Source organism: Ambystoma mexicanum, chromosome 6p (genome assembly GCF_040938575.1).
Source record: "Ambystoma mexicanum isolate Mex_15411 chromosome 6p, UKY_AmexF1_1, whole genome shotgun sequence".
In the NCBI taxonomy this organism is placed as follows: Eukaryota; Metazoa; Chordata; class Amphibia; order Caudata; family Ambystomatidae; genus Ambystoma; species Ambystoma mexicanum.
The window spans coordinates 580,011,140-580,038,320 of record NC_090935.1 but is presented as its reverse complement, the minus strand read 5'-3'; the positions used below and the strand labels follow the sequence as shown (position 1 = coordinate 580,038,320).

The 27,181-nt window shown below is 48.4% G+C and overlaps 1 protein-coding gene across 1 annotated transcript in view; it reads left to right on the top strand.

The window, feature by feature from the left end:
- Nucleotides 1-26,441, top strand: part of TENT2 (terminal nucleotidyltransferase 2) — a 1,145,598-nt gene extending 1,119,157 nt beyond the window's left edge. Inside the window, exon 14 of the mRNA XM_069627408.1 lies at nt 25,169-26,441. Coding sequence (XP_069483509.1) covers nt 25,169-25,249 — 81 coding nt within the window. The 3' untranslated portion in view covers nt 25,250-26,441. The remainder of the gene's footprint in view (nt 1-25,168) is intronic.
- Nucleotides 26,442-27,181: the final 740 nt, after the last annotated feature.

Sequence of the window (27,181 nt, the reverse complement as noted above, 5' to 3'; positions counted from 1 at the left end):
GTGGTTTGTTGTGTGTGAACGTCATTACCAGTTCAGAGTCCTGCCGTTTGCTCTTTCTTGGCTCCCAGGGTTTACATCGAGCTGCTGCTAGCAGTGACAGCTTTCCTAAGGAGAGAGCCAATTTGTGTATTTTCCTACTTTGACAACTGGCTCTTCCAAGCTTGCTCCCCACACCAGGCATAGGGACATCTGTTTCACATGTGCAGCATGATGCACAGCTTGGGTTTTCTCTGAACTTTATAAAGTCTCCGGTTTCACCATCCCGGTTCCTCCGGTTTATCAAGATGGTCTGACACTTGCCTGGGCAGACCCTTTCTGCCCAAAGACCCATAGGCGAACATCTCTTGGATGGTACAAGTACTCCAATCCCAGGGGCAAGTTCCCACCTCAGTCTTCCTGTGCTTGCCGCATTCTTGTGGTGCCAAAGGCTCAACTGCACATGTGATCGCATCAGTGGCTCCTCTGTTGCTAGTGGTCTACATTTTTGGGGAACATGTCGGAGCCTATGCAGTTTTTGAGTCTAGGAGCCAATAATCATCGAAGCTAAATAGAACTTCTTTAATGAAGAAATAACTGGGCCAAAAAATAACTCCAAGAAATTGAGATCCTGAAAATTGTTGAAAGCCCGAAGGCTTTGGTCCAACTAATCCATTCTACTGATCAGGACTGTGAAGAGGTCCAGCTGGCCTTCGCCATCAAACTACAAACAGCCGACGATAAAATCAAAAAGGACTTTAAACCTGACGTGGTTCCTCACCCCTCGGCTCCTCTAAAGTCCAAACTAAAAGGACAAGGTACATTTTCCTTTAAACAGATCTCCGAGCAAGATACAGATTGAATTCTGTCCTTAATGAACCCAACGTCGTGTAGAGAGAATGTTCGAGGGGATTGGGTCCTCCGACGTATTCCATATCTATGACGGGTCATCACCACAGCTGTGCTGCTTGGGAACATTTTCAGCTTCCTGCGTCAACGTAGATATGCCGTCCTCGAGGGCCTCCGTCGAGCCGATGTCAACGGATGTTAGAAGTAGGACACACGACGCCCGTAGCCTCAGTTCTGTTTTTTCCGCGAACGTGTTCACTTAGGAGATCTCAGCGTGCCTCGGTTCTTCTGAGTACTATTCTTTCGGTTCTTCGAACCTGTTAGTTTGTGAAGATTTCCATGATGGCTTTGTCTTCTTCTACCCCGCGGCCGGGTTTCAAGAAGTGTCGGGACTGCGGTTCCAAGATGTCGCTGACGGACCTGCACTGCGTCTGCCTCTGGTGCCTCAGTGAGGACCACGCCACGGACCATTGTGACGAATGCCAGTCGTTCACTTCGAAGGCCTTACGAGAGCGTAAGAAGCTTTGTCGGTAAGGTGCCTAAGCCCCGGAAGTCGAAATCCACTGGGCTTTCGACTTACGATTCGAAGGGCGAATCTCTGCATCGTCGGCGCAAGTCCAGGGGGGGGGGGGTCTCGGTCCCGGAGTGGGTCCCGCCATTCCTCTGCTTCTTCGAGGCACTCAAGGAAGCCTCCATCACCGGTCGCCTTCCTCGTCGGAGGACTCTGCTCGTCGGCGGGTTGCTTTTTCCAACAAGCATTCCACCCCTGCAGAATGGGATTAATTTCGTAAGGAGATAATGGCAATTTTTCAGTCGCAGGGCTCCGTTCCGTCCGTGCCGTCGAAAGATGCCGGCAGGGAACGTGCTAGAGATAATGTTCGCACACCTTCGGGCTCTTGCGGTCGTCGCGATCACCGGGCACCTTCGAGGTCCCGGTCGGATAAGGTGGATTGCTCTAGCCATGCCCGCTCCAGGTTCGGGTCCTCAACGCCCTCGAGACCGTCGGAGCCTGTGAGGTCTTCGAAGAAGACATCGGCGCCGTCTCTCGAGGCTCTGCCTCCGAGAAAGCTGTCGAAGCCATTGGCGCCCAGGCTGTCGAAGGACACACTCGGGGCTCCGCCCTCGAGGCCTGTGTCGATGCCTTCGGCTCGACGTCAACGCCCTCGGCGCCTTTTCAGGCGGCTTTATCGGAGGTGCCCCGGAGACTGGTGGAAACTCAGAGAAAGGTCCTGCAGAAGTCAGTAAGGCCTGTATTGGAGCCTTTTTCTGTGCCCTCATCCAGGGATTTGTTCCAGCCTCGATTACATTTTTGAGGTGGATGAAGGGTCTGATGAATGTATAGTTCCTAATGAGGTTCCTGACTAACTTTTGTCTGGTCATAGCCAGCTGGAAGACCTATGTCAGTCTTTGCACGACACCAGTGGTCTGGACACCTCTGCGCAGGTTGAGTTTGGTAGGCCTGAGGTTGGTACGCACGCCGAGTCCTTGTACCGGTGCCTTATGTCGAGGGTGACGGAATACTTGGGGTGGTCTGCACCACCAGTGGATTTTCTGCAGGATGACCTGACGGATATCCTTGACCAAGGTCCACCAACTGACCCGGTACTGCCATTCATATGGCCTTGCAAAGAAGGGTGGCAGCGGCTTGGACTACTCCGGAGAGGCTCCCGGCAGTGAGCAAGTCTTTGCCGAAAAAATACCGTCCAGTCAGTAGCGACCCCAGCTACTTGACTACGCACCCCACTCCGGAGAGTTTGGTGGTGCAGGCGGCTACGGCAAAACAGGTGTCGTATCCTACCATCCCTCCTGATGGGGATGACAAACGTTTTGATGGCTGGGCGAAGAAAGTGTTTTCTTCAGGGGATATGGCTTTACAGGCAGCCAAATCTTTTTGTGCCTTAGTAAGTTTCACTCATACTCTGTGGAATTGTCTCATTGGCGGCTGAACATATTCCCAAAGGGGAGGAACGGGATGGTTTTCTTGCTGTTCAGGATGGCAAGGATGCCATGTGTGAATCCGTTCGGTCGGGTCTGGACATGGCAGATTGCGTCAGCCGGTCCATGGCGGCGAGCACCGTAATGCGCAGATTTGCGTGGTTTTGGAAGTCGGTGTTTGCTCCTGATGTACAAGCCCGGCTTCTCAACATGCCCTTTGATGGTGAACATCTTTTTGCCAGCAAGGCTGACGAGAGCCTTGAGAGATTGCAGACCTCCAAAGCTGCAGCGAAGTCGTTGAGCGTTGCAGTTCGCCAACCTCCGCCTTTTCGTCCTAGTGGACAGCAGTGGAGGGGCGGTTCCTTTCGATACTACTCATCCTTTGGTAGATCGAGAGGAGCTGCAAGTCAAAGGGGCCACTGTAGGAGTACCAGAGATGGAAAACAAGGTACTCGAGGTGCCAACGCCGCTCGGGCAGTTGCCTCTTTACCCTCAGGCAATGCCGCAGCCGCTTCTGCTCAGTCGTGAGGCCATGTCCCATGGTTCGCCGGTTGGGGGGGAAGGCTGGCGCAGCATCTTGTAGAATGGCGTGCCATTACTTCAGGTGTGTGGGTTCTGGAGATCATGGCCCATGACTACTGTCTTCCTTTCCGGCAGAGGCCTCACTACAATCCACCAGGGAATCTCTTTGAAGAGTCCGGATCCGCTCCTTGCGCAGGAAATACAATCCCTGCTGGAAAAAGGCGCCATAGAACTGGTGCCTGTAGCGGAGAGGAACAAGGGATGGTATTCCCCTTATTTTTTGATTTTAAAGAAAGACGGAGGATTGAGACCCATCATGGACTTGCGTGGTTTGAACAAGCTCCTCAGGAAGGAGAAGTTTAAGATGGTTACTCTCTCACAAGTCCTCCAGGCCCTTCAACCTCAGGACTGGTTGGTGTCTCTCGACCTCAAGGATGCTTACTTCCATGTGCCGATCCATCCCAAGCACAAGAAGTACCTGAGGTTCGCGGTTGGCGACTCGCACTTTCAGTTTCGGGTCCTGCCGTTCGGATTGACCTCTGCCCCAAGGGTTTTCACCAAGCTCATGGTGGTGGTGGCAGCGCATCTCAGGCAAGGGGGGGGATTCACGTCTACCCCTACCTGGACGATTGGTTGATCAGGGGGAGCTCTCCCGAGCAAGTCCTGGATCATCTGGCCGTCTCCTGCCACTCACTTCACAGGCTGGGCTTCTCCCTCAATTTAAAGAAGTCCCATTTGACGCCAACACAGCGGCTCTAGTACATCGGAGCAGTGCTCGACACTTCCCTGGGGCAGTGTTTTCCTCCCCAGGTGAGGGCTCTTCACATTCAGCAGATGGTGCACAGGTTTCAGCATGCCCAGACGCTCCCAGCGTTCGAGTTCTTGAGGTTGCTCGGCCTCATGGCATCCTGCATTCTTCTGGTGCCAGAGGCTCGCCTGCGGATGAGATCTTTGCAGTGGGCACTCAAGATGCAGTGGTCGCAGTCCTCCGGCAGGATGTCGGACCCGGTTCAGGTGCCGCCCTCGGTCACCCAGGACCTTCTGTTGTGGGCCGTCGAAGGCAACTTGATGAAGGGGGCTCCATTTTGGCTTCCCTGGCCGGAAGTGACGATCGTAACGGATGCATCCCTCACGGGATGGGGAGCTCACGCCAACGAGCTGACAGTCAGCGGTCGTTGGTCTCCGTCGGAGTCCAGACTCCTTATCAATCTGTTGGAGCTGAGGGCCGTCAGGCTAGCCCTGAAGGCTTTTCTGCCGACTGTGCGAGGAAAGAATTTCCTGATCCTAACGGACAACACAGTGGCCATGCACTACCTCAACAAAAAGGGGGGGGCAGGGTCACTTCCTCTGTGCAGGGAGGCGATGCAGCAGGAAGTTTCGATCTCGGCAGTTCATCTGGCCAGAGACGAAAATGTGACGGCTGACGCTCTGAGCAGGCAGAGCACGATCTCTCACGAGTGGGAGTTGGCTCAGGAGATTCTCCTGGAGATCAGGCTGTGACGAAACAGACTTTGTCTCGCTGGATTATTTTGGCCATCTCGGAGTGTTACCGCTTGGCGGGTAAGGACCCGCCGGCTGGCTTGCGCGCCCATTCTACCAGGGGTATGGCTGCATCTACTGCCCTGCAGAGGGGTGTTCCTATTCGCAACATCTGTGATGCAGCCACCTGGGCTTCAGTACATACATTTGTACGTCACTATTCCCTCGATTCCATCCGAGGACAGGATCTGGCCTTTGGCAAGGCGGTCCTTTGCTCTGCTATTTTATTAGCAATTCTAAATTTTGATTCTAAATTCTTTCCCTCCTCCTTGCTCTGGTACTGCTTTGGGAGTCCGTCATAGATATGGAATGCGTCGGAGGACCCAATCCCCTCGAAGAACAAGTTACTTTCTTACCTGGTAACGTTCTTTCGATGGGATGGTCCGACGACGTATTCCATATCGCTCCCTCCCTGCCTTCCCCGCTGCAGAATTTCTTTTGCGATTGCAGCTTACGTTCCGCAAGGATTTGTCTGACTGGCAGTTGACTGATGTCACACGTTCTGGGGGGAAAAAACTACAACTGAGGCTACAGGCGTCGTGCGTCCTACTTATCACATCGGATGACGCCGAGGAAAGTTTCCGAAGCAGCACAGCTGTGGTGATTACATGTCATAGATATGGAATACGTCGTCGGACCATCCCATCGAAAGAACGTTACCAGGTAAGAAAGTAACTTCTCCCTCAACTTAAAGAAGTCCCACTTGATGCCAACTCAGTGGCTCCAGTACATCGAAGCAGTGCTCGACACATCCCTGGGGAAGTGTTTCCCTCCCCAGGTGAGGGCTCATCACATTCTGCAGATGGTGCACAAGTTTCAACATGCCCAGAGTCTCCCGGCGTTCGAGTTCTTGAGGTTGCTCGACCTCATGGCATCCTACATTCTTCTGGTGCCAGAGGCTCGACTGCGGATGAGATCTCTACAGTGGGCTCTCAAGATGAAGTGGTCACAGGCCTCCGGCAGGATGTCGGACCCCGTTCAGGTGCTGCCCTCGGTCGCCCAGGAACTTCTGTGGTGGGCTGTCGAAGGCAATCAGATGATGGGGGCTCCGTTTTGGCTACCCTGGCCGGAGGTGACAATCGTGATGGACCCATCCCTCATGGGATGGGGAGCTCATGCCAACAAGTTGAGTCAGCGGTCATTGGTCTCCGTCGGAGTCCAGACTCCATATCAATCTGTTCGACCTGAGGGCCGTCAGGCTTGCCCTGAAGGCTTTTCTGCCGACTGTGCGAGGAAAGAATGTCCTGGTTCTGACAGACAACACAGCGGCCATGCACTACCTCAACAAAAGGGGGGGGCAGGGTCACTTCCTCTGTGCAGGGAGGCGATGCAGCTCTGGTTCTGGGCCATCCAGACAGAAATTTCGATCTCAGCAGTTCATCTGGCCGGAGACGAAAACGAGATGGCGGACGCTCTGAGCAGCAGAGCACGATCTCAAGAGTGGGAGCTGGCTCAGGAGATTCTCCTGGAGATCTTCGCCCTTTGGGGGACCTCACTAGTGGATCTCTTCGCCTCCAGTGTCAACCGGAAGTGCAAAAGGTTCTGCTCGCTGGAATTTCCTCCAAGAGGAGCCTTAGGGGATGCGTTCGTGGTGGAGTGGTCTTTCCCACTTCTGTACGCATTTCCTCCAGTCCCCGTCATCCCACAAGTGCTGCAGAGGTTACGGAGGTTTGGTTCCCGGATGATCCTCATTGCTCCGGCATGGGCCTGGAGAACGTGGTACCCGGACATTCTCGACTTGTCCATCTGCCCTCCACGTCGTCTTCCCTACCGAGACGATCTGCTCTCACGGGGGGGGGGTTAGGTTCTCCATCCAGGGGTGGATCCCTCAACCTTCACGCTTGGCTTCTGAAAGGTTGAGGTATAAGGATTGGGACCTCCCTGAAGACGTGATGGAGGTGTTGCTTTCGGCCGGACAGCCTTCAACAAAGTCCCTGTACCTTTGCCGTTGGAGAAAGTTCTGCGACTGGTGCAGGGTTAAGAATGTGGATCCTTTTTCATGTGACATTCCTGTGGTTATGTCTTTTTTGCTTTCGTTAGCCCACAAGGGCCTGCAAGTGGGTACCATTAAAGGTTACCTGGTGGCGCTGTCCATGTTTAAGCGCTCGTCTGAGGAGTGTTCTTAGTTCAAAATTCCTTTAATTTCTCCGTTTCTGAAAGGGCTCACTAATGTGTTTCCACCGTCACTTTTCCAGGTGCCCGGTTGGGTTTTGAACCTTGTTCTAAAATTCCTAATGGGTGCTCCATTTGAGCCTTTACATTCTTGTCCTTTGAGACTGTTAACCCTTAAAACTGTATTATTAGTTGCGGTTACTTCCGCTCGCAGAGTGAATGAGTTGCAGGCACATCCTGGTAAGGAAGAGGAGAGTCTCCATAGGCTCCATAGGTTGGATCCTAGGAGAGCTTCAAGGTTCTACATTTCACGCATGTCCCGGGTCAGAGTGGACGATCAGCTCTTTATAGGATACGCTGGAAGGCGTTTGGGACAAGCTGTTACTAAGCAGACTTTGTCTAGATGGATTATCTTGGCAATTTCTGAATGTTACCGCTTGGCGGGTAAGGACACTCCGGTAGGTTTACGGGCCCATTCTACTAGGTGTATGTCTGCCTCTACTGCCCTGCAAAGGGGTGTTACTATTTGTAACATCTGTGAAGCAGCGACTTGGGCTTCGGTCCATACTTTTGTAAGACACTACTCCCTAGATTCTATCCATGGGCAGGATCTGGCCTTTGGGAAGGCGGTCCTTTACTCTGTAATTTGATTGAGCATTCGAAATTTCGATATTCTAAATTCTTTTCCCTCCTCCATACATTGGTACTGCTTTGGGAGTCTGCCATAGATATGGAATACGTCAGAGGACCCAATCCCCTCGAAGAACAAGTTACTCTCTTACCTGTTAACGTTCTTTCGATGGGATTGTCCAACGACGTATTCCATATCGCTCCCTCCCTCCCTACCTGCCCCGCTACAGAATTTCTTATGCGATTGCAGCTTATTTTTCCGCAACGCTTTCTGTGGTCATACTGGCAGAAGATTGGTGCCACACGCTCTGGGAAAAAACTACAACTGAGGCTACGGGCGTCGTGCGTCCTACTTTAAACATCCGGTGACGTCGGCTCGACGGAGGTCCTCGAGGACGGTGTATCAACGTCATGGACACAGACGCCGAAAATGTTCCGAAGCAGCATAGCTGTGGTGATTACCTGTCATAGATATGGAATACGTCATCGGACCATCCCATCTAAAGAACGTTACCAGGTAAGAGTAACTTGTTCTTCTGACAAAACTGGCATTGGAAAAGACATCTTCATCTTTGTTCGCTCGTTTTGTCAATTCCTCCTTTGATTACCTGTCTGTTGTAGAGACTATTAAGGTTGTCACCATCAACCCCTGGTAAAAGAAAGGCTGCACTTGATCCAATAAATGCAAAAAAACCTTAGGCCCATTACCAACTCTAATCTCTTATTGAATGTTTTGGATAATTTAGCCGCTAATCAACTAAAGTCCACTGTGAATCAGAATCCATCCTCCACAGTAAACAATCTGGATTTCATGGAGACCACAGCACAGACCACTCTAATAGACTTACAGATGAACATGCTTGAGGTGATGGACCAGGGGAAGATTGATCTCCTGGTCCTCCTTTATCTTTCCACAGCTTTTGATCTGCTGGGTCATAATAGTCTGCTTAAAACTCTCTCAGATGTCAGGAATTGTTCACTCGAATCTGTAAACTGGATAAAATCTTACCTAACAGACAATCTGCGGTATGCTGGGAAGGGGCCTCAGCCAAGCTCTTCCCCTGTGCTCTGTGGGGTTTCGCAGGAGGCATGCATTTCGTCCACCTTATTTAATCTATACATTGAACAGATTATCAGATGCGGAGTACCACAAGGGGCTAGCGTGTCCCTGCTGCTCTTTAATCTGTACATCAGATTCCTGTGCTTAGTCCTTGACAAATTGGGAGCCTTAATTACTAATTACGCCGACAAGACCCAGCTTGTGGTGGAATTGAGCGGAGACAATGCACAGGATAGCGCACGGCTGAACGGACTATGCGAATCCATTGAGAATTGGATGAACTGGCTGTGTTTAAACGCTTAAAAGACAGAGCTGATTGTCTTTGCATCAAATCAAGCCAGACAGCCAGTGCCAATCCTTTCTCATAAATGAATCTCAAATAAAGGTGGTCAACAAAGTAAAAATACTAGGAATGTACATGGATGCGTACCTGAGTGCAGAAGCCCAAGTCCTTAAAGTAAACAAGAAAAGAACTGTTCCGATCACCTACGGCTCCTCAGAATAATTTGCCCTTAACTGAGCAAAGCCAAATGCTCCACAATAGCTAGAGCAACTATTCTATCAAGGTTGGATTATGGTAATGCCCTTATGCTAGGAGCCAACAAAAGGACTCATTGCCAAGTAATCAAAAACAGCGAAGTCAGTATCATCAAGAATGAAACAAGAAAGGAACACATCAATGAGGACAGAAGGAACCTTCATTGGCTAGCTGTGGAGGACAGAATACTCTTCAAATCCTTGACACTAACACACAGATGCATTTATGGGAAGGCTCCATCCTACCTTTAAAAGTATATTGGTTACGTGTGTGCCAAAACGCGCACTCTGGTCGGAGCCCAAAGGCCTAATTAAGATAACCAGTATTAAGAAAGCAAATTGTTTGGGCAAAGCATTCCACACTAAGGCCGCCATTGTGTGGAACAATCTTCCCCTCCCTATCAGGTTAGAAAAGATTTACACAAGCTTTTGGAAAAAAACTCAAGACCCACCTCTTCAAATAAGCCATTACGTACCAGACAAAAATCCCAACCACATACTTCAGCAAATTGCCCCGTGATTACTGTTAGGGAGAATTCTCATCTATGGCTGATTTCTCTCACCTAGTGAGTCCCCCAGCAGCTTTGCTGGACTTCTGGAGTTTATTTTTTTCCACTTGGTAAGAGTGAGAGCTTTTCCCCCACTCTTACCTATGTTTTGCTATGTGTTTCTACCTGTTTTTGTGATTATGGACTCTGAAGTACACCACTTCAGTAGCCCTCTCCTTTTTTTGTGTCACACAGCACCTTCAGTGCCGTGGCACAGGGTTGTCTTTGAGACTTCCCTTGACTCCATTTCTTAGGCGACTACCGTCCCCCAGATAAGGGTAAAGTTACCATTAACTTTACTTAGTCAATCCACCACAGATCTAGTACACCCCATCTTCCATGGAGTAATGGAAAGGGTTAATTTGTATCCCTTTGTATCTGTACCTCCTAGAGCATTGTTTCGCTCTTTTAACATTTAGACTTGGCTGGTGGCAGTGGTATCTACCCTAACTTTTGTACCGCGATTATATTAGATAAACGTGATCCCGCTTGACCAAATCATCTTTCTTTTGTCTCCGGTTGGGTTTATTCGCCATTTCTTTTTGTTAAAGTCCTTGTGTTTTACTTTGCGTGGCAAACTAGGTTCACCTTCTTTGTTCACTGTCTTCTTCTGCTCAGAAGCCCTCCTCAAGGTGTCTAGGTGGGCTGAATGTGACGGAGGGGTGTAGCCCCCCCTGCACATGGTATCCTGGGAAACCCAAGTCGCACTTTGTCATGATTGGCCAGGGTAGTTGTCCGGGCTGGACAACCCCCCTACTGGGTGATTGACAGCCAGGCTGTGTGAATGGGGGTTTTTCGCATAAAAGGCAGGTCTCTTGGGCTAGAAGTCAGTCGCCACTGGAATTACAAGGAACCGAAGAGAAGCGGAGAGAACGACAACTGCTGCATCTACCCCGTCCCGGTTAAGCCCTGCTGCAGTCCTGAGCTATCTTCCCTTCAACGACTTAGAGAAGATCCAGTCCGGAGTCTTCTTCCCTTGAGCTTGGTAGGGATAACCAGCTCATCTTCTGCAGCCAGAGGATCCTCTTCTTTGGTCGAAATCGCTGCACGCTGCTGTAGTGGTCCGGATAGCCACCTGAAGAGCCTCTCCTGTTTTTAAGGAGCGCACCTTTTATTCCTAGTCGCTGCTGCCGGCTTCATCCCTGTGTGGTGCAGACCCCCTTCAGACGTCCTCCTTCACAACAAAGCTCTAGGAATCGTGGGTCTGCGGAAAACCAACAGGAACAACTGCCAGGGCACCAGCTACACCATTGGAACAAGGTACTGTGTTCTACTTCAGGAAACTGGGTGAATCCCTTTTCTTTGTTTTCCAAGGCTTGCCCTTGTCTTCACTCCTTCTTATAACTTTTGCTTCCGAACATTGACAATATCAAAGTACTTTTGGCTACGTTGAATCGTGAACTGTCTGTGTGATCTTCAGCAACAGGCCCCGGTGTCTTTCGACCCTGGATCCGGCCCTTTGACTTTTGAACTCCTGTCTCTGAGTCTCTCTTGATTCTGCCTGCCTAACCAAAATATTGCCTGTGATTTTTGCCTCCAACTCCCTCTGGGTATCTCGGGTGCTAAGTGTGCTTTTACCCCTGTAGCATTTCATGTCACGGATCCGCATTTATTTAGTAGACCGAACTGTCAAAAAGTGATCGCAATTGTATTGTATTGTATTGTATTGTATTGTATTGTATCGTGTTTTGTTCGTGACACCGGTTCATTCAAACACAGGGTACTTACCTTGAGACATACTGTACAAAGTGAATTGGTTAGTTGTAGTATATTTAACGTGTGGTTTTTGTTTGAGTTTAAAAGAAGTGTTGTGTTTATAACGAATGGTTTAAAAATAAATGTACTTATATTTTTTACCTGAAACCTTGAGTCAATGTTTGCTTGAGTCGCAGTAATTGTGGTCCCTTTGTGTAATCTCTGCTACTGCTCATCTACTCTTGAGATAAGCCTGGCTGCTCCGCCACTGCTACCACTCTGACATAGTAGTATAGGCTTGTACCAAAGGTAAAACTTGTATTGCCACCTGTAGTCTTAATTGTGGGTAGTGGTCCCTAAGTGCACTGCACAGGATTCTGCCTAACAATTACGTGTTTTGTACCAACTCTCTATATGTTAGCGCCCTGATGCTTGCGAGCGACAGCGCTATATAAATGAATAAATACATCAGACCTCTGTAGTTTACTGGAGAAAAAGGGGATTTTTATTTTAACACACTACGCAGATGACCGCCCAACTGATCTTAGAAATCAGTGGTGATCATGATTTGGGCACCGAACCAGAATACCATCTATGACATCATTGAATGCTGGATGACTAAGAATTGGCTTTGCCTTAACGGAGCAAAAACTGAGCTACTTCTGTTTAATTGCAATGCATCTAGATCCAAATTAGGAGACAAATACAACTGTCTCAGTCTCAAAGGTTGTTCTATTGTTGTTGTGGGTAAAGTCAAGACGTTGGGTGTGTTCCTCAACTCCTCACTAGATGTAGAGACTCAAACGAGTTATATCTCAAAGAACTGCCATCACTACTTGAGACTTTAAGGAACTTCAAACCCTACATACTCTTACGTCCCGTCCCCTTTCCTCCATACTGTAAGGGCGTCCCTTCCAAGGGACGGGAGATGGAACCTTTTTCACCAGAAAAAAACCTTCTTCCCCTTCAAATTTAGAGGACCGTGGCCCAGGGAGCATGCACTGCCCTGACTCCGCCCTCCGGCGCCACACTTCAGTCCACTTTTCTGCGTTGACGAGAATGTGCCGAATTCACCAGCGCTCCTGGGTTTGACTTCAGCCATGTAATTCCATGCGCGGATACTTCTTCTCTTTGCCTTTTATTTGTCTTATCATTCAGGTACTCCGTCCTCAGGCGTGACGCTCCTCCCCGGCGCATGTCGACTTCTACAGGGTTCAGCAGGTGTCCATCCTGCAACAGGCTCTTCCCAACTTCAGACCCCCACGCCCTCTGCCTACGTTGCCTTGGCTCAGACCACGGTTGGCAATCGTGTTCGGCGTGTGACTGTGTCCTCGAACGTGCTGAAGAACAGACTAGCCACGTAGAGGGAGCTCTTCCAGCGGTCGCCTCCAGAGGATCTCAAGAACCTTGTGAAGCATCGAACCAGGCCCAAAGTACGGCCAATATTTTCCAGCGCACCCCGCAAGGGAGACGCCTTCCCAGGGAGACTCCCGCGTGGGAGGGACCGGCCAGGTCCTTCTACCGGCCTTAGAGTCGAGGGGTCCTCGGATCCTCCCGGGCACAGTGTTGAGGGACCGGAAGGTTCTTGTACTGGGTCTACACCCGAGGGGCTCTGCCCTTTTACCGGCACAATGGTCGAGTGGCTACGCCCTAATGCCGGCACTACGTTCGAGGCGGGCGCCTAAATGCAGCTCTACCGACCCCCGGGTCGAGGGTCTTACGGGCTGAACACGTCGCCAGTACGTGGCTGGCAGCTCGACAAAATGGCCACCACGCCATTCCACAAATTCGGCAAAGAACGAATGTCAAGGTGGGACTGGCCTCAACCAGGTACGTGGCCTACAGTCTACTTTTCATTTGTGCATGGCAACTTTCCTTTGCGTCCGTATGGGCACGGTATGCAGCGGCTCCAGCAGCCCCCCATTACACCGTCGGTACCCCCTGCTACTCCTTTGGCCAGTGAGGAGGTGCTCTTCGAGAAGTTTCTCGGCCTCATGAGGTCTCCTCAGATGGGGGTTATCATCAAAGATGCAGTCAGGGAAGTCCTCCCCGCCATTCTAACGGCACCACAGACACCTCCATCGGGCCCCCAGGTTTTGGTGCAGCCGCCTCCTCCGGCTCCACAGCCAACTCTGCAACCTCTGCCGCCATCTACTCCTCCACAAGATCCTCCAGATCCGCAGGATACGGACGGGCAGGAGGATCCGGACACGCTTTCCTCAGCCAGGCCTTCCATGAACATCTTGCTGGCCTCCCCGAGTACCTGGGCCTCCCCCAACCAGAGGTCGAACAACCGGCAGAGGGGGTTCTGGCTGAAGTCCTCACAAGACACCCCTATGCCAACATAGGTATTCCACTGCAAACAGATGTAGGGTTGGCTCAAGCCCCACTCGGTCCAGCCGGGCAACCGACGCCTAGACACCAAGTACAGGCAGATAAAGGGGGATAAACTCTTGCTCTCGACCCATCCTCAGCCACACTCCTCAGTGATCGCTGCAGCATCAATATACTCCAAGCCTCCGTCGTCCTCAGCTGCCTCCTTCTGCGGCACTGGTAGGCAATAAGATCTTGAAGGCGTACAGCAAGAAGATCTACTCCAACGCCTCCTTGCACCTGCGTCAGGCCAACGCAGATGCCATGCTGGCTGCCGCCAACCAACGGTTATGGCGGTAAATTGCGGACAAAAAGACAAACAGCTCACAGACAACGAAGTCTTTATCCATTCTTACAAAGACCACGCCCAAATCGTACACCCATCTCAGCAGCGTTCGTAAAAGGGTCGTACATATGGAGGGCTTCGTGGCTTCTAGGAACGCAGATCCAGGCAGCTGGACCGCTCGCCGTCTCAGAACTGGCGCAAACAACAAAAGGGGGGGGGGGGGAGTAGAGAGTAAGGGCTTTTTCTAGCCCTCAGCCTCTGAGGGAAAGAAGGCATGACACGCCCTTTCAGTTCCACATGTCTCCGGTGGGTTCCATGTCATTCCATCGCACTTTTTTATTTCGCCGCATTTTTTGCCGTGGATTTTTTGCTGCGAAAATTCATCCATTTTTTTTTTTTTTTTTTTTTTATGGGGGAACAACGCCCAAAGCCCCCTTCCCACCTATTTAGAATCTAGCACCACAAATGCTCAAACATTATATCCCTCTACCCACCCCCATATTTTTGCGATTTTTTTTTTTTTTTTTTTTTTTTTTTTTTTTTTTTTTTTTTTGCGGCAAAAAAGGCGATGAAAGGACGTCATACCCTCGGGGGGGGGGGGGGTGGCAGGCTTGCGATCCATGCACAACTCTGGCACCAGCAGAATTTCGTGGACCCATGGATCCTCTCCGTAGTATCCACTGGGTACCGCCTTCCTATCCCAGCCTCTCCTCCCTCCTCCACTCCCACAGGTTGGGACAGAAACTCTTTTGGCAGAGATCTGGTCGCTCGTAGAGAGCCAGGCAGTGGAGGAAGTCCCAGCCTCCCAGTGAGGTTTTGGCTTCTACTCAGGCTTTTCGCCATTCAGAAGAAGAGCCAGGCAGGCCTGAGGGTTGTGCTGGACCTTTCCACCCTCAACCTCTCCTTACCCCTGCAAAAATTCAAGATGGTTACGCCAGCTTTTATAGCCAAAACATTGGACAAGGGAGACTGGATGTGCTCCATGGACCTGAAGGACGGTACCTACACGTCCCGATTTGGCAGCCCCATCGTTCTTTGGTACGGTTCAGGATCATGGGCTACCATTTCCAATACAAAGTCCTTCCGATGGGCCTCAACGCGGCCCTCCTCGGAGCGCAAGGCCTCCACAACTACCCATACCTCGACGATTGGCTCGTCAGGGCTACATCTCCGGAAGCGGTTCACCACTCTTCACATGCTCTTATGAATACACCACACTACACGACCTGGGCTTCTTGCTCAACCTCAAAGTCACTGCCGCTCCCTATGCAGACTGAGGTTCCTGGGTCTCATTTGGGACAAGTGCTGCGAGAGGGTTTTGCTGTCGGAAGACAAAATCTCTGCCATCAGTTCGAGCCACCGCCCACTTCCTCAGCAGAGAGGGGACCTCGGCATGGTGGTATCAACATCTCCTGGGTCTACTGACGGCCGTTCTGCTAGCCGTGCCGCACACAAGACTAATGATGAAAAGGATTCAGCTGCACTTCATGGCCTCATGGAATCAGGTGCGGGGCTCGCAATTTGAGATGATCAACATTCCTCCATCTCTCCACCCGGACCTAACTTGGTGGTCCATGGACTGCAACCTACAGACGGGCAAGCCCTTTCGGCTGCCCTCTCTGCAGGCCACCATCACCACAGACTCCTCGCTCGAGGGCTGGGGAGCCACCCTGGACGATCTCTCGGTCCACAGCACCTGGACTCGACAGGAGCAGGAATACCACATCAATTGGCTGGAGCTGAACGCAATCTGGCTAGTTCTCAGAGCATTCCTACCACTTCTCAAGGGAAAGGTTGTCCTCATCCAGAGACAACTCGACCAGCATGTACTACGTCAACAATCGGGGAGGCACCCGATCCCCTCCTCTGTGCAGGCTGGCGATCAGCATGTGGCAATGGGCCCAGGAAAAAGACATTTACCTCTACAGTCCACCTCCTGGGGGAATACAACCTGGAGGCGGACAGGCTCAGCAGGCTGGGAGTGGACAATTGCGAGTGGCAGCTAAACGACCTCGTTATTCAGGAGATGTTCAACAGGTGGGGGTCATCCCCAAGTGGATCTTTTTGCCACCTGGCACAACAAGAGGTGCCCCTAGTTTGCATCCTGTCAGGGTCCCGGCTCTCTGGGCGACGCATTTCACCTCCAGTGGACCGGCAGGAAAGCCTACGCCTTTCCGCCTACTCCCCTGATCCACAGGGTAATTTGCAGTCAAGGAGTCTCACCGACTCCGCATCATTCCAATAGCTCTATGGTGGCTGGCCAGGCCATGGTTTTCGGAACTACTCAGCCTCTCAGAGGTGCCCCCGATACACCTTCCGACGGGCCCAGCACATCTTCTGGCACAGCAGGGGGGGCAGGATCATCCACCCTGCGCCAGGGAAACTAGCCCTCACAGCGTGGTACCTGAGCAGGTAATGCTGCGGCACCTTAGTCTTTCACAGGCCAATCTGGAGATTATACAGGGCGTCAGGAGCACGACCACCAGGGCTCTGTACAAAAGCAAATGGACCAGATTCTGCCACTGGGCAGACTCCAGTGGAATCGACCCCTTGGCCTGCAATTTGGGCTACATGCTCTCCTTTTCGGTGCACCTCGCTCATTCGGGCGTACAGGTGGACACCTGCCACACATACCTTGCTGCCATTGGGGCTTATAGGAACTTGGAGGAAGGCATCTTTTCCTCCTCCAACCCTATAGTCAAGAAACATCTGACTGGTCTCGCTAGGCTCTACCCGCCCGTCAAGGGACCGCACCCGGTGTGGAAGCTTAACATAGTCTTGGGCGCCCTGGCACACAAACCATTCAAGCCAATGGTGTCCGTGGACATTAGGCCGGTCACCATCAAGACGGCCTTACTAGTCGGTCTTACCTCGGCTCGCAGTCAGCGAGATCCAGGCGTTGGTCGCCTCTGAACCATATACCACATTTCACAAGGTAGTCATGTACCCAGCATTTCTGCCCAAGGTTCCATCTGCATTTCACTTGAACGAAGAAATAGGCCTTCCTACGTTCTTTCCGTATCCCAAGGATGAAGCACAGAGAGTGCTGCACTGCTTGGATGTCAGGCGTGCCCTAAAATTCTACTTGGACAGGACCAAGGGCTTCAGCAAGTCGGACCTTGCTGAAGACCTTGGTCCTTTCGGAGTCTCGACGCCAGGCTATCAGGCCTCCAAGGCCTCCATATCCCGCTGGATGGTCTCGGCCATCAAGAAAGCATACGAGGGCCAGCACAAGCCGCTCCCGGGCCAACATGCATACCCACGCAGTCAGGGTCAAGGCAACGGCTGTCGCATTCCAGTGCCATGTTCCTTGGCATGTCATAAGCAGGGCGGCCACTTGGGCCTCTCCCTCGGCTTTCTACAAGCATTACTGTTTGAATGCCGGCTCTAGATCGAATGTGGCTTTCGGACAGGCGGTTCTCAGGAAACTATTTGCTTAAGGAGGGTCTCCTCCACCCTGGGGCTACATTCAGTTGTAATCGCCCATACAGTATGGAGGAAAGGGGACGGGACATAAGAGTAATTATAAGTTACTCACCGTAGTGACTAACATACTCTTAGTCCATAGTCCCCTTTCCTCCATACGTCTTACCAACCTCCCCCCTAATGATACCTGTGTCATTAGGCAATGTTAAATCTATTGTCGACGCGTCAGTGGGGATTGAGGTGTGGCGCCGGAGGGCGGAGTCAGGGCTGTGCATGCTCCCTGGGTCATGCCCTGCGCTCCTCTAAATTTAAAGGGGAAGGTTTTTTCTTTTGATAAAGGTTCTGCCTCCCGTCCCTTGGAAGGGACGCCGTTTCAGTAATTTAGGAAAGGGGACTATGGACTAAGGGTCCAAAAGTCACTACGGTGAGTAACTTATAATTTTCAGAGTCAGACTCTGCCTTAATTGCTGGAGCAATTATTCTTTCATGCCCGGACTGCTGCAACGCTCCGATTTTGGGTGTTGGGTAAGATTTTCACAGAACTGGTTAATCTTCCTGACCTGGGTCAACCCCAGAACGTTTTGCTTTACTAGTTGGATATTGTTCCATAATGCCTCAGTGAGTGGGAACCTTTTTCCACACACACATAATCTTTAACCCTTTTGATGGGTGTCATTTTTCTGACTCTCCATAGTGTCTTTTTAAAGTTATCCTCTTTAACAACTTATTGGCAATAAGTGCCTGTTGTTGCTTGGTTGCCCTAGGGGCTCCCCTTTTAACTTTCCTTTGCTAACCTTGAGAGAACTACAGTTCCCAAGGGTAGAAAGGATCTTAGGACCCCTTTTACATTTTTTTAGGTGAAACCAGCACACCCCACCTTATGTGGAGTGTTGGGGAGATACAATGTATACCCTTTCACACTAAAACTTACAATTCTGTTACAGGGACAAGCTTACCTTCAATGGCCGGTGGCAGTGATACCTTGCATTAACTTGGTGCCCCCTTACCGCGGGCTGTGTTCACAGCTGCAGTAACGGCACCTAGGGGTGCTCATTTTACCAAAATGTACCCCGTCTTCTTTTTTCACCATTTTAGTGTTTCTTGTCGTTTCTTGTTCCTACCCCTGACATCCAGGAAGGGAAATTCCTTTGTGTGATTTTTATCTTCGGCGGGAGTCCCCTGGACTCCCCGCACAGGCTGCAGTCTGTCTGTGACGGCATGAAGCAAGGGAGGAGTCCAAAACTCCCCAGCCATTTGTCTTACCCTTGAATGGGGACAAATCCGGGGGGTTTGCTGTCCTGATTGGACAACCAGACCGCCCCTTCTTGTAAAATGCGGGGTGAGAATGCAGTGGTTGTGCTGTAGTTCCTGATAAATACTGCAAACCTGGAAGCTAAAGCAAAGTCTACCACTGGAACCGAAACCAAAGAGGATGATGAAGGAAAAGCAGCTGAAATGATTTCCAGCGCCCGGAGAGCCTGCTGTGTAACCAAAGCCTGCTGTAGCCCTTCCTTCCAATCAACCTCGGGACTCCGAAAACGACGAGCCAGAGCCTGGTGAGACCCAGTAGACTCGAGAAGACCTGCGTTTTGAGCCATCCCACATGTTGCTGCGACCTTGCGTTGCTGCAGTACCCTGATACCCTGGGACCTCCAGCCACTGTGCAGTGCACGGTCTTCCGAATTCCTAATCTCGCTGAAACTTCGTGGGCATCCTCGTGGATCTCCAGAGACACGAATAAAGTCCGAAAAGTCCCCTCAACAGAGTGATGGACCTTTCTGTGCACCTTGAAAAGGCGCCAAATCCACTGAACCGCATTCAGCCGCAAGGGAAACCTTGCCTAGAGCCTTCTTCATTGATCCTTGCTGCAAAGTCCCTTCTGAGGTCTTGTTTTCAGTCACCACAACAAGGAATCCACTGACCAGGTAGTTGGCTGCAGGCCCTGAAGTCCTCTTGCTGCAAAATCTTATTCAATGCTGGGGTACTCTGTTGGCTTGGGTATGTACTTACCTTAAGTCTCTTGGGATTTGAGTAGCTGTGGGTAGTTTTCTGTGATTGGGAGATATCTCGTCCAGTGCACCCAGTCCCACTGCTAGAATCCTGCTGGGGTGTCTTCTACGAAGCCCCTGGACCCTCTTCTAACCCTAGAAGTAAAGTACTCACCTGTTTGTCCGGTTTTCCTAAGGAACTCTGACTTTTTCTACTAAATAACCTATTTTGACACTGCCTGTTGGTCACTAGTCCTACTGACCCCCCTTTTGCCACTGAGAACACTCATGCTCCAAGAATAATGGAAAGACTTTGAAGGGATTGGGCCTTTTGCCTAGAAAAGAAAATAAGTGTTTAAAAGTTGTTTACTTATAAAGATTTTGTTGGTAACTGTAATTCTAAGAGTGAACAGTTACAAAAGTTCTTAAATGTGTGATGCACTATTCTCAAAAGTATGGTTAACATCTTTTCTTCCTTAGAAACTGTTTTGCCGTTCTAATAGAAAGTAGATGTGAAGGTATTTTACTCTCCTGTGATTAGGTTGTGCCTCTTGCCAAAAGTAATGTGTTGGTTTCACCAGATTAGTCCTGTTAGGATAATTGTATGAGTGGCCCCCCAACTGGGTCTTGCGTCCCCTGACTTGCTGCTAGCCTGTCCAGAAAAAGTCTGTATTAGGTTATTGACTACCTAGAATAACTTTGTCATTCAATAAAGTGTAACATTGGGTTTAATTTCCCCTTCGTTTTGAGGTTAAACAAAGTATGTGGGTTTTACTTACCTTGAGTTAGATGTGTGCCTTCCCAAAAATAAGTCACAAGAGTTACTGCTTACCTCAATCTATGGTTCCCTGATTTCAAAAGCACCGGTAATTGTATATTACGTACTTAGATTTTACTCACCTAGTATAACTGTGTGTTATCACAAAAGTATGCAAAAGAGAGGTTGTTTGCAATCATGCTGCGCAACCAAACTGCAGTTAAATACAATTAATTAAGATTTTAATTAAGATGCGAGGCAGCCTGACATATGTTTTGAGCTAAAGAACTCTTCTTCTGAGACTGCATGTTGATTGAAATTAGGCATTGCATTTGATGATAGAACATACATTATGTACAGATCCCAGACACAGAGTACAAATGGCGGTTATTTCAGACCAATTTTACAAAAGTAGTTATTGGTTTTTACCGTGCCTGGAAAAAGTGTTCCACTATTCACAAAGTATATTGTCCAGTTAACTGATTATGTGATTTGTACTGAGTCAATGTACAACTGGTAGGGTCTACTGTCCTTGCATTACTGAATGTAATTGTGAAAGTAACCAGAGGTTTTTACTCCCCAAGAATAGGTGTGACCTATACTGAATGTGTATGAAAAGGTTTTGACTTCCCTAGAACTACTGTTGGGTATTTCCAAATAGGGTCTATACTTGGGTATGTGTACCTTCAAGTATAGTGTTGCGTTTTTATAATTGTGATTTCATATAATGTGTTAGTACTTAATTACCCCTAGATTTATCTGGGCCTACCTGTGTTTAAACAAATCCTTTATTTTTACATACATAGTGTTTCAGTGTTTCTTTGGACCATTTGTATTAGAATTTTATTTGTACTTATTCTACAGCCCTCTTTCCTTCCTAAAATAAGCCTGGCTGCTCGGTCTGCACTACCATGTACTCAGGTGGTACAGCCTTATACTAAGAGTGGATTCTTGTACTGCCTCAGTTGAATGGTTTTGCCAAGCCCTTAGTTGGACTTAAGAAAAACTGTCCTAACCTTGGGGGATCAGCAAAAAGTGCTTGCAAAAGCTTCAAATTCTTCAAAATGACACTGTCCAGATCATCAAGGGGATCCCTAGGCAGGAGCATCTCTTCTGGCAGACAGTGCCTTCATTGGTTCTCCTTCACAGACCGTATCCAGTTTAAGACTGCATCCATTGTACACAAAGGTCTCTTTCGCAAAGTACCTGCCTATTTGAAGTCCTTTATCGCACTATACAAACCAAGACGCAACCTATGCTCCACCAATCTGGGTCTCATAAATGCCCATACATTTAAAAGAGCTAAGTGCCTGGGGAGAGCCTTCCCCCCACATTGGCAGCACAGACATGGAACTCCTTGCCCATGACCCTACATATGGACGAAAACGGGAAAACTTTTTGAAGCTCTTTGAAGACCACTAATTTTAGATGATTGCCCTGCACAGCCCCTGGGGAAGTTGACCACCCTCACATGTTTCCCTGTTGAGTCCTGTCTTTTCTGTTTGTCTTGCGTGTATATGTGCGCCCAGATGCCTACGCGTTCCCGGTGCTATACAAATAAACAAATAAATAAAGGGAGCTCTGGGGACGCATTGACAGTCATCTGGACATTCAACCTCCATTATGCTTTTCTGCCGATACCAGTCATTCCACTGGTTCCCAGGAGACTGCCCCTGTTAGGGTCCACATTGATATTCATTTGTCCAGAAGGGTGTAGGAGGAACAGTGTATCCAAAGTTGCTGGGCGTGCCCATATGCCCTCCCTGAAACCTTATGACAGTTGATCTGCTCTCCCAGTTGGAAGATCGACCTTTAACCCACACCTCCGCAGCCTGAACCTTCATGCTTGGCTGCTGAGAGGCTAGGATACAAGGACATCATGGATGTGCTCCGCTCAGCTGGGAGGCGCACCTCTAATTCTATTTATTCCTGCAGATGGTGTAAATTCCCCACTTGGTGCCAGGAGAGGGTTCTGCACCCTTTATCATGTCCGTATCCTCTGTTTTATTTTTTGCCGTCTTTGGCCCGGACAGGCCTGCAGATCAGCTCTGTAAAGGGGCAGCTATTTGTTATTTAAGGCTTTAAAAGGACCCCTGATCAAGGCTCTTGCTTAACAATTCCTCAGTGTTGGGCAATTTATGCAGGGACTGCATAATTTGTTTACACCACACCAATTTGTGGGGCCAGCATGGCATTTGAATTTACTGTTCACATTTCTTATGGGCGCTCTGCTTCAGCTGCAGTATTCATGTTCTCTTAGATTGCTCACCCTTAAGGTGATTCTCCTGGTTGCGGTCACCCCTGCGAGGCAGATGAGTGAGCTCCAGGCGTTTCTTTAAGCCTCCCTATTTGTTTTTCTCAAAAGAGAAGGTGACGTTGAAAGTGAGACCCTCCTTTCTGCAGAAGCTGGTCTTGGAATTCCATCTCTCAGAAGATCCATCGCCCTGTATTTTTCCCCTGTCCTCAGCCTTCCAAGGCGGAGTAACAATTTCATCAGCTGGATTTGGTACGGGCCCTTACGTTCTACTTCTTCCATAATAGGGAGACTAGGAAAAGACCAGCTTTTCATTGATTACACTGGTGCTCATGTTTGCAAGGCTGTGGACAAACAAACTTTGTCCAGGTGGATCATTCTCTGCATCTCAGAATGCTACGATCTGGCTGGAAGGATTTGCCTGAGGTTCCTTGAATCCATTCTAGCAGGCAGAGGGGATTCCCATCTGTGGATATTTGCCATGTGGCAATGTGGGCGTTCTTGCACACGTTTGCTAAGCATTACTGCTTGGATTACCTTGCGGGCCAGAATGCCCATTTTGGTATGGCAGTCCTCCAGAGTTTTCTGGTTTAAGTGGTGTTCTTGCTTCCTCTCTCCTCCAGGTTTATGTACTGCTTTAGGAGTCTATCATAGATGAGTAATCCGTGGGAGGAAAGAATCCATTAGAAGAACAAGTTGCTTCACTCTCGGTAATGGTCTTTATGAAGGATGTTCCTCTCAGATTCCTCTTCGCCCCCTCACTGCCCCTCTTTGCGGTAAGCTAGTACACTATCAGTTTGACAGTCCCTCAGCTTAAGAGTCCTAGGTGGAACGGAGGTCATGGGGCGCGGTTCCATTATATATACTGGCCCGGACTTATCCGGTGCGGGGCACGTGGAGGCGTCTGGCCGAGTCGCGTTGCGTCCCCATCCCAACGAAGAACAGCTGTGCTGAGATTAGGGATATCATAGATGAGGAAACTTTGGGCGGAACATCAATCAAAAATAGCATTACTGAGAGGCAAGTAATTTGTACTTCTCTACTTCTAGAATGCTATGATCTGGCTGGGAAAGATGAGCCTGAGTCTCCTGGCTCATTCTACCAGCAGTCTGGCTGCCACCTATGCCCTGCAAGGAGGGCTTCCTATCTTGAACATTTTTTTTTTTTTTTTTTTAATGTTGTAGTTTAATTTTTAAACTTCATTTCTCGGCCAAATTAAAATAAAGTTTTTAACTCATAAAAGGTTCAGCCAGGTTGAGAATTTCTTGAAGAAAATGGCATATTGCCAGGATAAGTTGCGCGAATTTTAGGATCAGGGAAGATGGTCAGATATGCCAGTAGTTCGTTGATGGATCTGAGGTCTGTCACGCATTGTAGATTGAGGGAGTATTTTTTTTTTTCAAGTGTTTTTATCCAGTCGTTTTCCATTATTTTCTTTTTTGCATGCTCGGGGCGGAGCGTAAGCATTTCATGTGAAATTTCTTCCGATTGCATTAGTTGTTCTTGGTTAGCTTTCCACTTGAACATTTGCTAAGCAGCTGTATGGGCTTCTCTGCACACTTTTGCCAAACATTACTGCTTGGATTTCATTTCAGGGCAGGATGCCCTCTTTGGTAGGATGGTCCCCCAGAGTTTTCTGGTTTAGGTTCGGTCCTCTTTCACTCCTCCCTCCTCCAGATCTGCCTACTGGTATGGGAGTTTATCATAGATGTGCAGTTTGTGGGAGGAAGGAGTTCAGAAAACAAATAACTAACCACTCTGTAATGTATTTTCTAATGGATGTTCCACCCATAGATTCCTTATCGCCCTCCCAACCTACCCCACTTAGTACACCTTTTGTTCCACTGTCCCTCAATGTCCATGTGCTAGAGAAACGGAGTGGAAGTAAGGGCACAGACTCCGCGTCTCAATATATACTGGCCCTGACGCCTTGTCCAGCACATAGGAGCGTTGGGTGTAGCCGATGCTGAAGAGCGTTGCTTCCCCTTGTGGCGCAAAGGTTTCTGAAGATCGAGAGAGACGGAATATCATAGATGAGGAAATCGTGGGAGGCATTTTTTCCAAGGGTGTTTTTGCAAACACGGCTGATTACTTTTTTTTAAATGGCAGATTCCGCTATATATTTATACAGATGGCAAAATCACTGTAAGCTATAGGGTCTGGTTATTGAAAGAGCTCATTGGGATGAGCTTCAGGCACTGTTTAAGACAACCCCCAAACCATCTAGAACCAAGTTCAGGCTATCGGGGAGCTGCAATTGGCATCAAATGCCATTGCAAAGAAGCAATCACACAAGGGCTTGAACTAGACGGAGCATTGTGGGTAATAAGGCACATAATCCATGCTTCCTGGTTATGGAACGTCCCTGTTGATGCCGAAATCTAAGTTTTAGTTATATTTCAGATCAAACAACACTAACAAATATTCATGTGACTAAAATACAAACAAGCTGCAAAAATACTATTACTGGAAGTGTATCTTTATTTATAGTTGGTGCTTATACTGATCCCATTTATGGATTTAATATATTAATTTCCATGTCTTGCATAGTGAGGGGTTTTATACTGTATGATTGAGTATCTTAAAGCTTGTTTGATTTAGATGTTAAACATTTCCAGTATATTTATCAGAATATACAGTACAAGAAATTTACAAATGTTTGAATTTTTTTGTCCCTACAGACATATCACAGAATGAAAGACAAGAAAGACTTGAATGGTATACTGCCTTTGAGAGCAACTATTAATGGAAAGAAAAGATAAGTGGCTTGGATTTTTCTGGGAAGAAAGGAGAACACAATCACAGAACTGTCTCTCTGTTATTTACTATGTCTTGGAGTTGTTCTCCCACTCCCCCCCACTTCCCCCCATAATGTTACATTCAAATCGGTTTTGTAGGAAGGCGTGCATTAAATGTGCATTTAAAATCCCTATCTAATAAAATATTTGTTTACATGTTTACATTGTTCCAAGAGGATTTAAGATGTCTCCATTCTTCCTAGATTTTTATGAACTACTTTAAAATCTTGCTGTGTTTCGGACAGTTGATTGTAATGGGCCGTACATCAGTACTAAATTCATCTACTGGTGCATAGACCACTCTTGTTGTAGAGCCACACCTACATGCCATATTCCTACACAGTAGTCTGTTTTAATCGCTAAGAGCCATGATTATCATGGCTCTATGTGGCATTTTGCACTTGTTGCTCCTGTGATACAAATAAAATGCATTAGAAATGTGACCTTGTTTGCTATTTTGAGAAACAAAATGGAGGAATTTTACAAATATTCTTAACTGGAACCAAGTTAGTCTATTTTTTCCATGAGCTTTTTCTCTTAGGTACACTTAAACTCCTAGTATAAAGAGAGACCGAACTTTGGGGCGGGGTTGGCCAGGCAACAAACAAACATATAACTTCAAGCCTGTTACTTTAATTCACAGCTAATCTGTTTGTAAATACTGCATAAAAATAAGATGTGTTTTCAGCCCATATTAACTGAGTGGTAATGGCTGCTAAAATGGCTGCATAAATCAAGCCAGGTTTTGTTTTTGAGATTGTTTTGTAAATAGATGTAAATTGGTCCGCTACTGTAAAAATAAATCTTGAACATTTTAACTTTTCCAAAAAAATGACAAACTGTGTGAGACCTCTTTTAAGATTTCTGTTAGAAGTTAAAGTAGACCTGCTGGTGATAGCACAGTCAGGAGTGCCTCTAATGTATTTGTTACTGCAGACCAATCCCTATGTTGAAAAGATATCCTTTTTTTGTTGTTGGAAAAGTGCACATTTTTTTAAGTTTCCGTTCTCTCCTGCTTTTATTTTGTATGGCGTCAAATCGAATAAAGTTTATCTATGGAGAATGTGGCCCATGTTTTACTTTTCAATTTTAGTATGTCCTCTGCAGTGAATACATGTTTGCATATTGAGACAATAAAACTTGAAAATGCGTGTAACAGATTCACTTGTTTTTATCGAATGATGAATCCATTAAAAAAAGTTATATGTATTTTACAATTGCTGCAATTTTTATACTTGTTTGCCGATTTTCTTCTAAAGTGCTCTTAAGCAGCCTAAACTGCAACTTTGCCATTGTGCAGTGTTTAACTACTACTATACTGTGAAGAGACTATGGCATGTAGTACATCTAATCCATGTAGTCTGAGCCCGACAGCCTTAAATGGTATTTTGACCCTGATCCCTTACATAACTAACTTAATGTGTCCACGTAAAATCAGCGAACTATTGGAATGAACCACAGCTTCATCCGTTTTAAGGAATACCAATGGTATGGGCATTTTGGTCTGAGCCTATTGACGTTATGGACCGGCCCATAAGCACCAAAAGGTGCTTCTCAACCTCTGAGAAGTTGGAAACACTGGCCTCTTTTTCAGGGGTGGTCACGCCATTACAACAGCCTACGTCTGAAATGGAGCATGTTGCCCGGGTAGATGGGTGAAGAGGATAGACGGGAACATGGTAAATTGCTTTGTGCATACTAGACAAGTCTTGGGGCCATTGGTGATATGGTCCGTTATACCATCTTCATTATTTGGGTTCACATCATTCCCTTATTGCATGTTTTACAGGCTACGTGAATCAGCAGTAAAAAGTCGTCCAGCAGCATATCTCTAGTCTTTCTATACCAGCCCCACGGCAAGTGCCAATCACCCCAGCAAAAGGAGACAATTGTTTA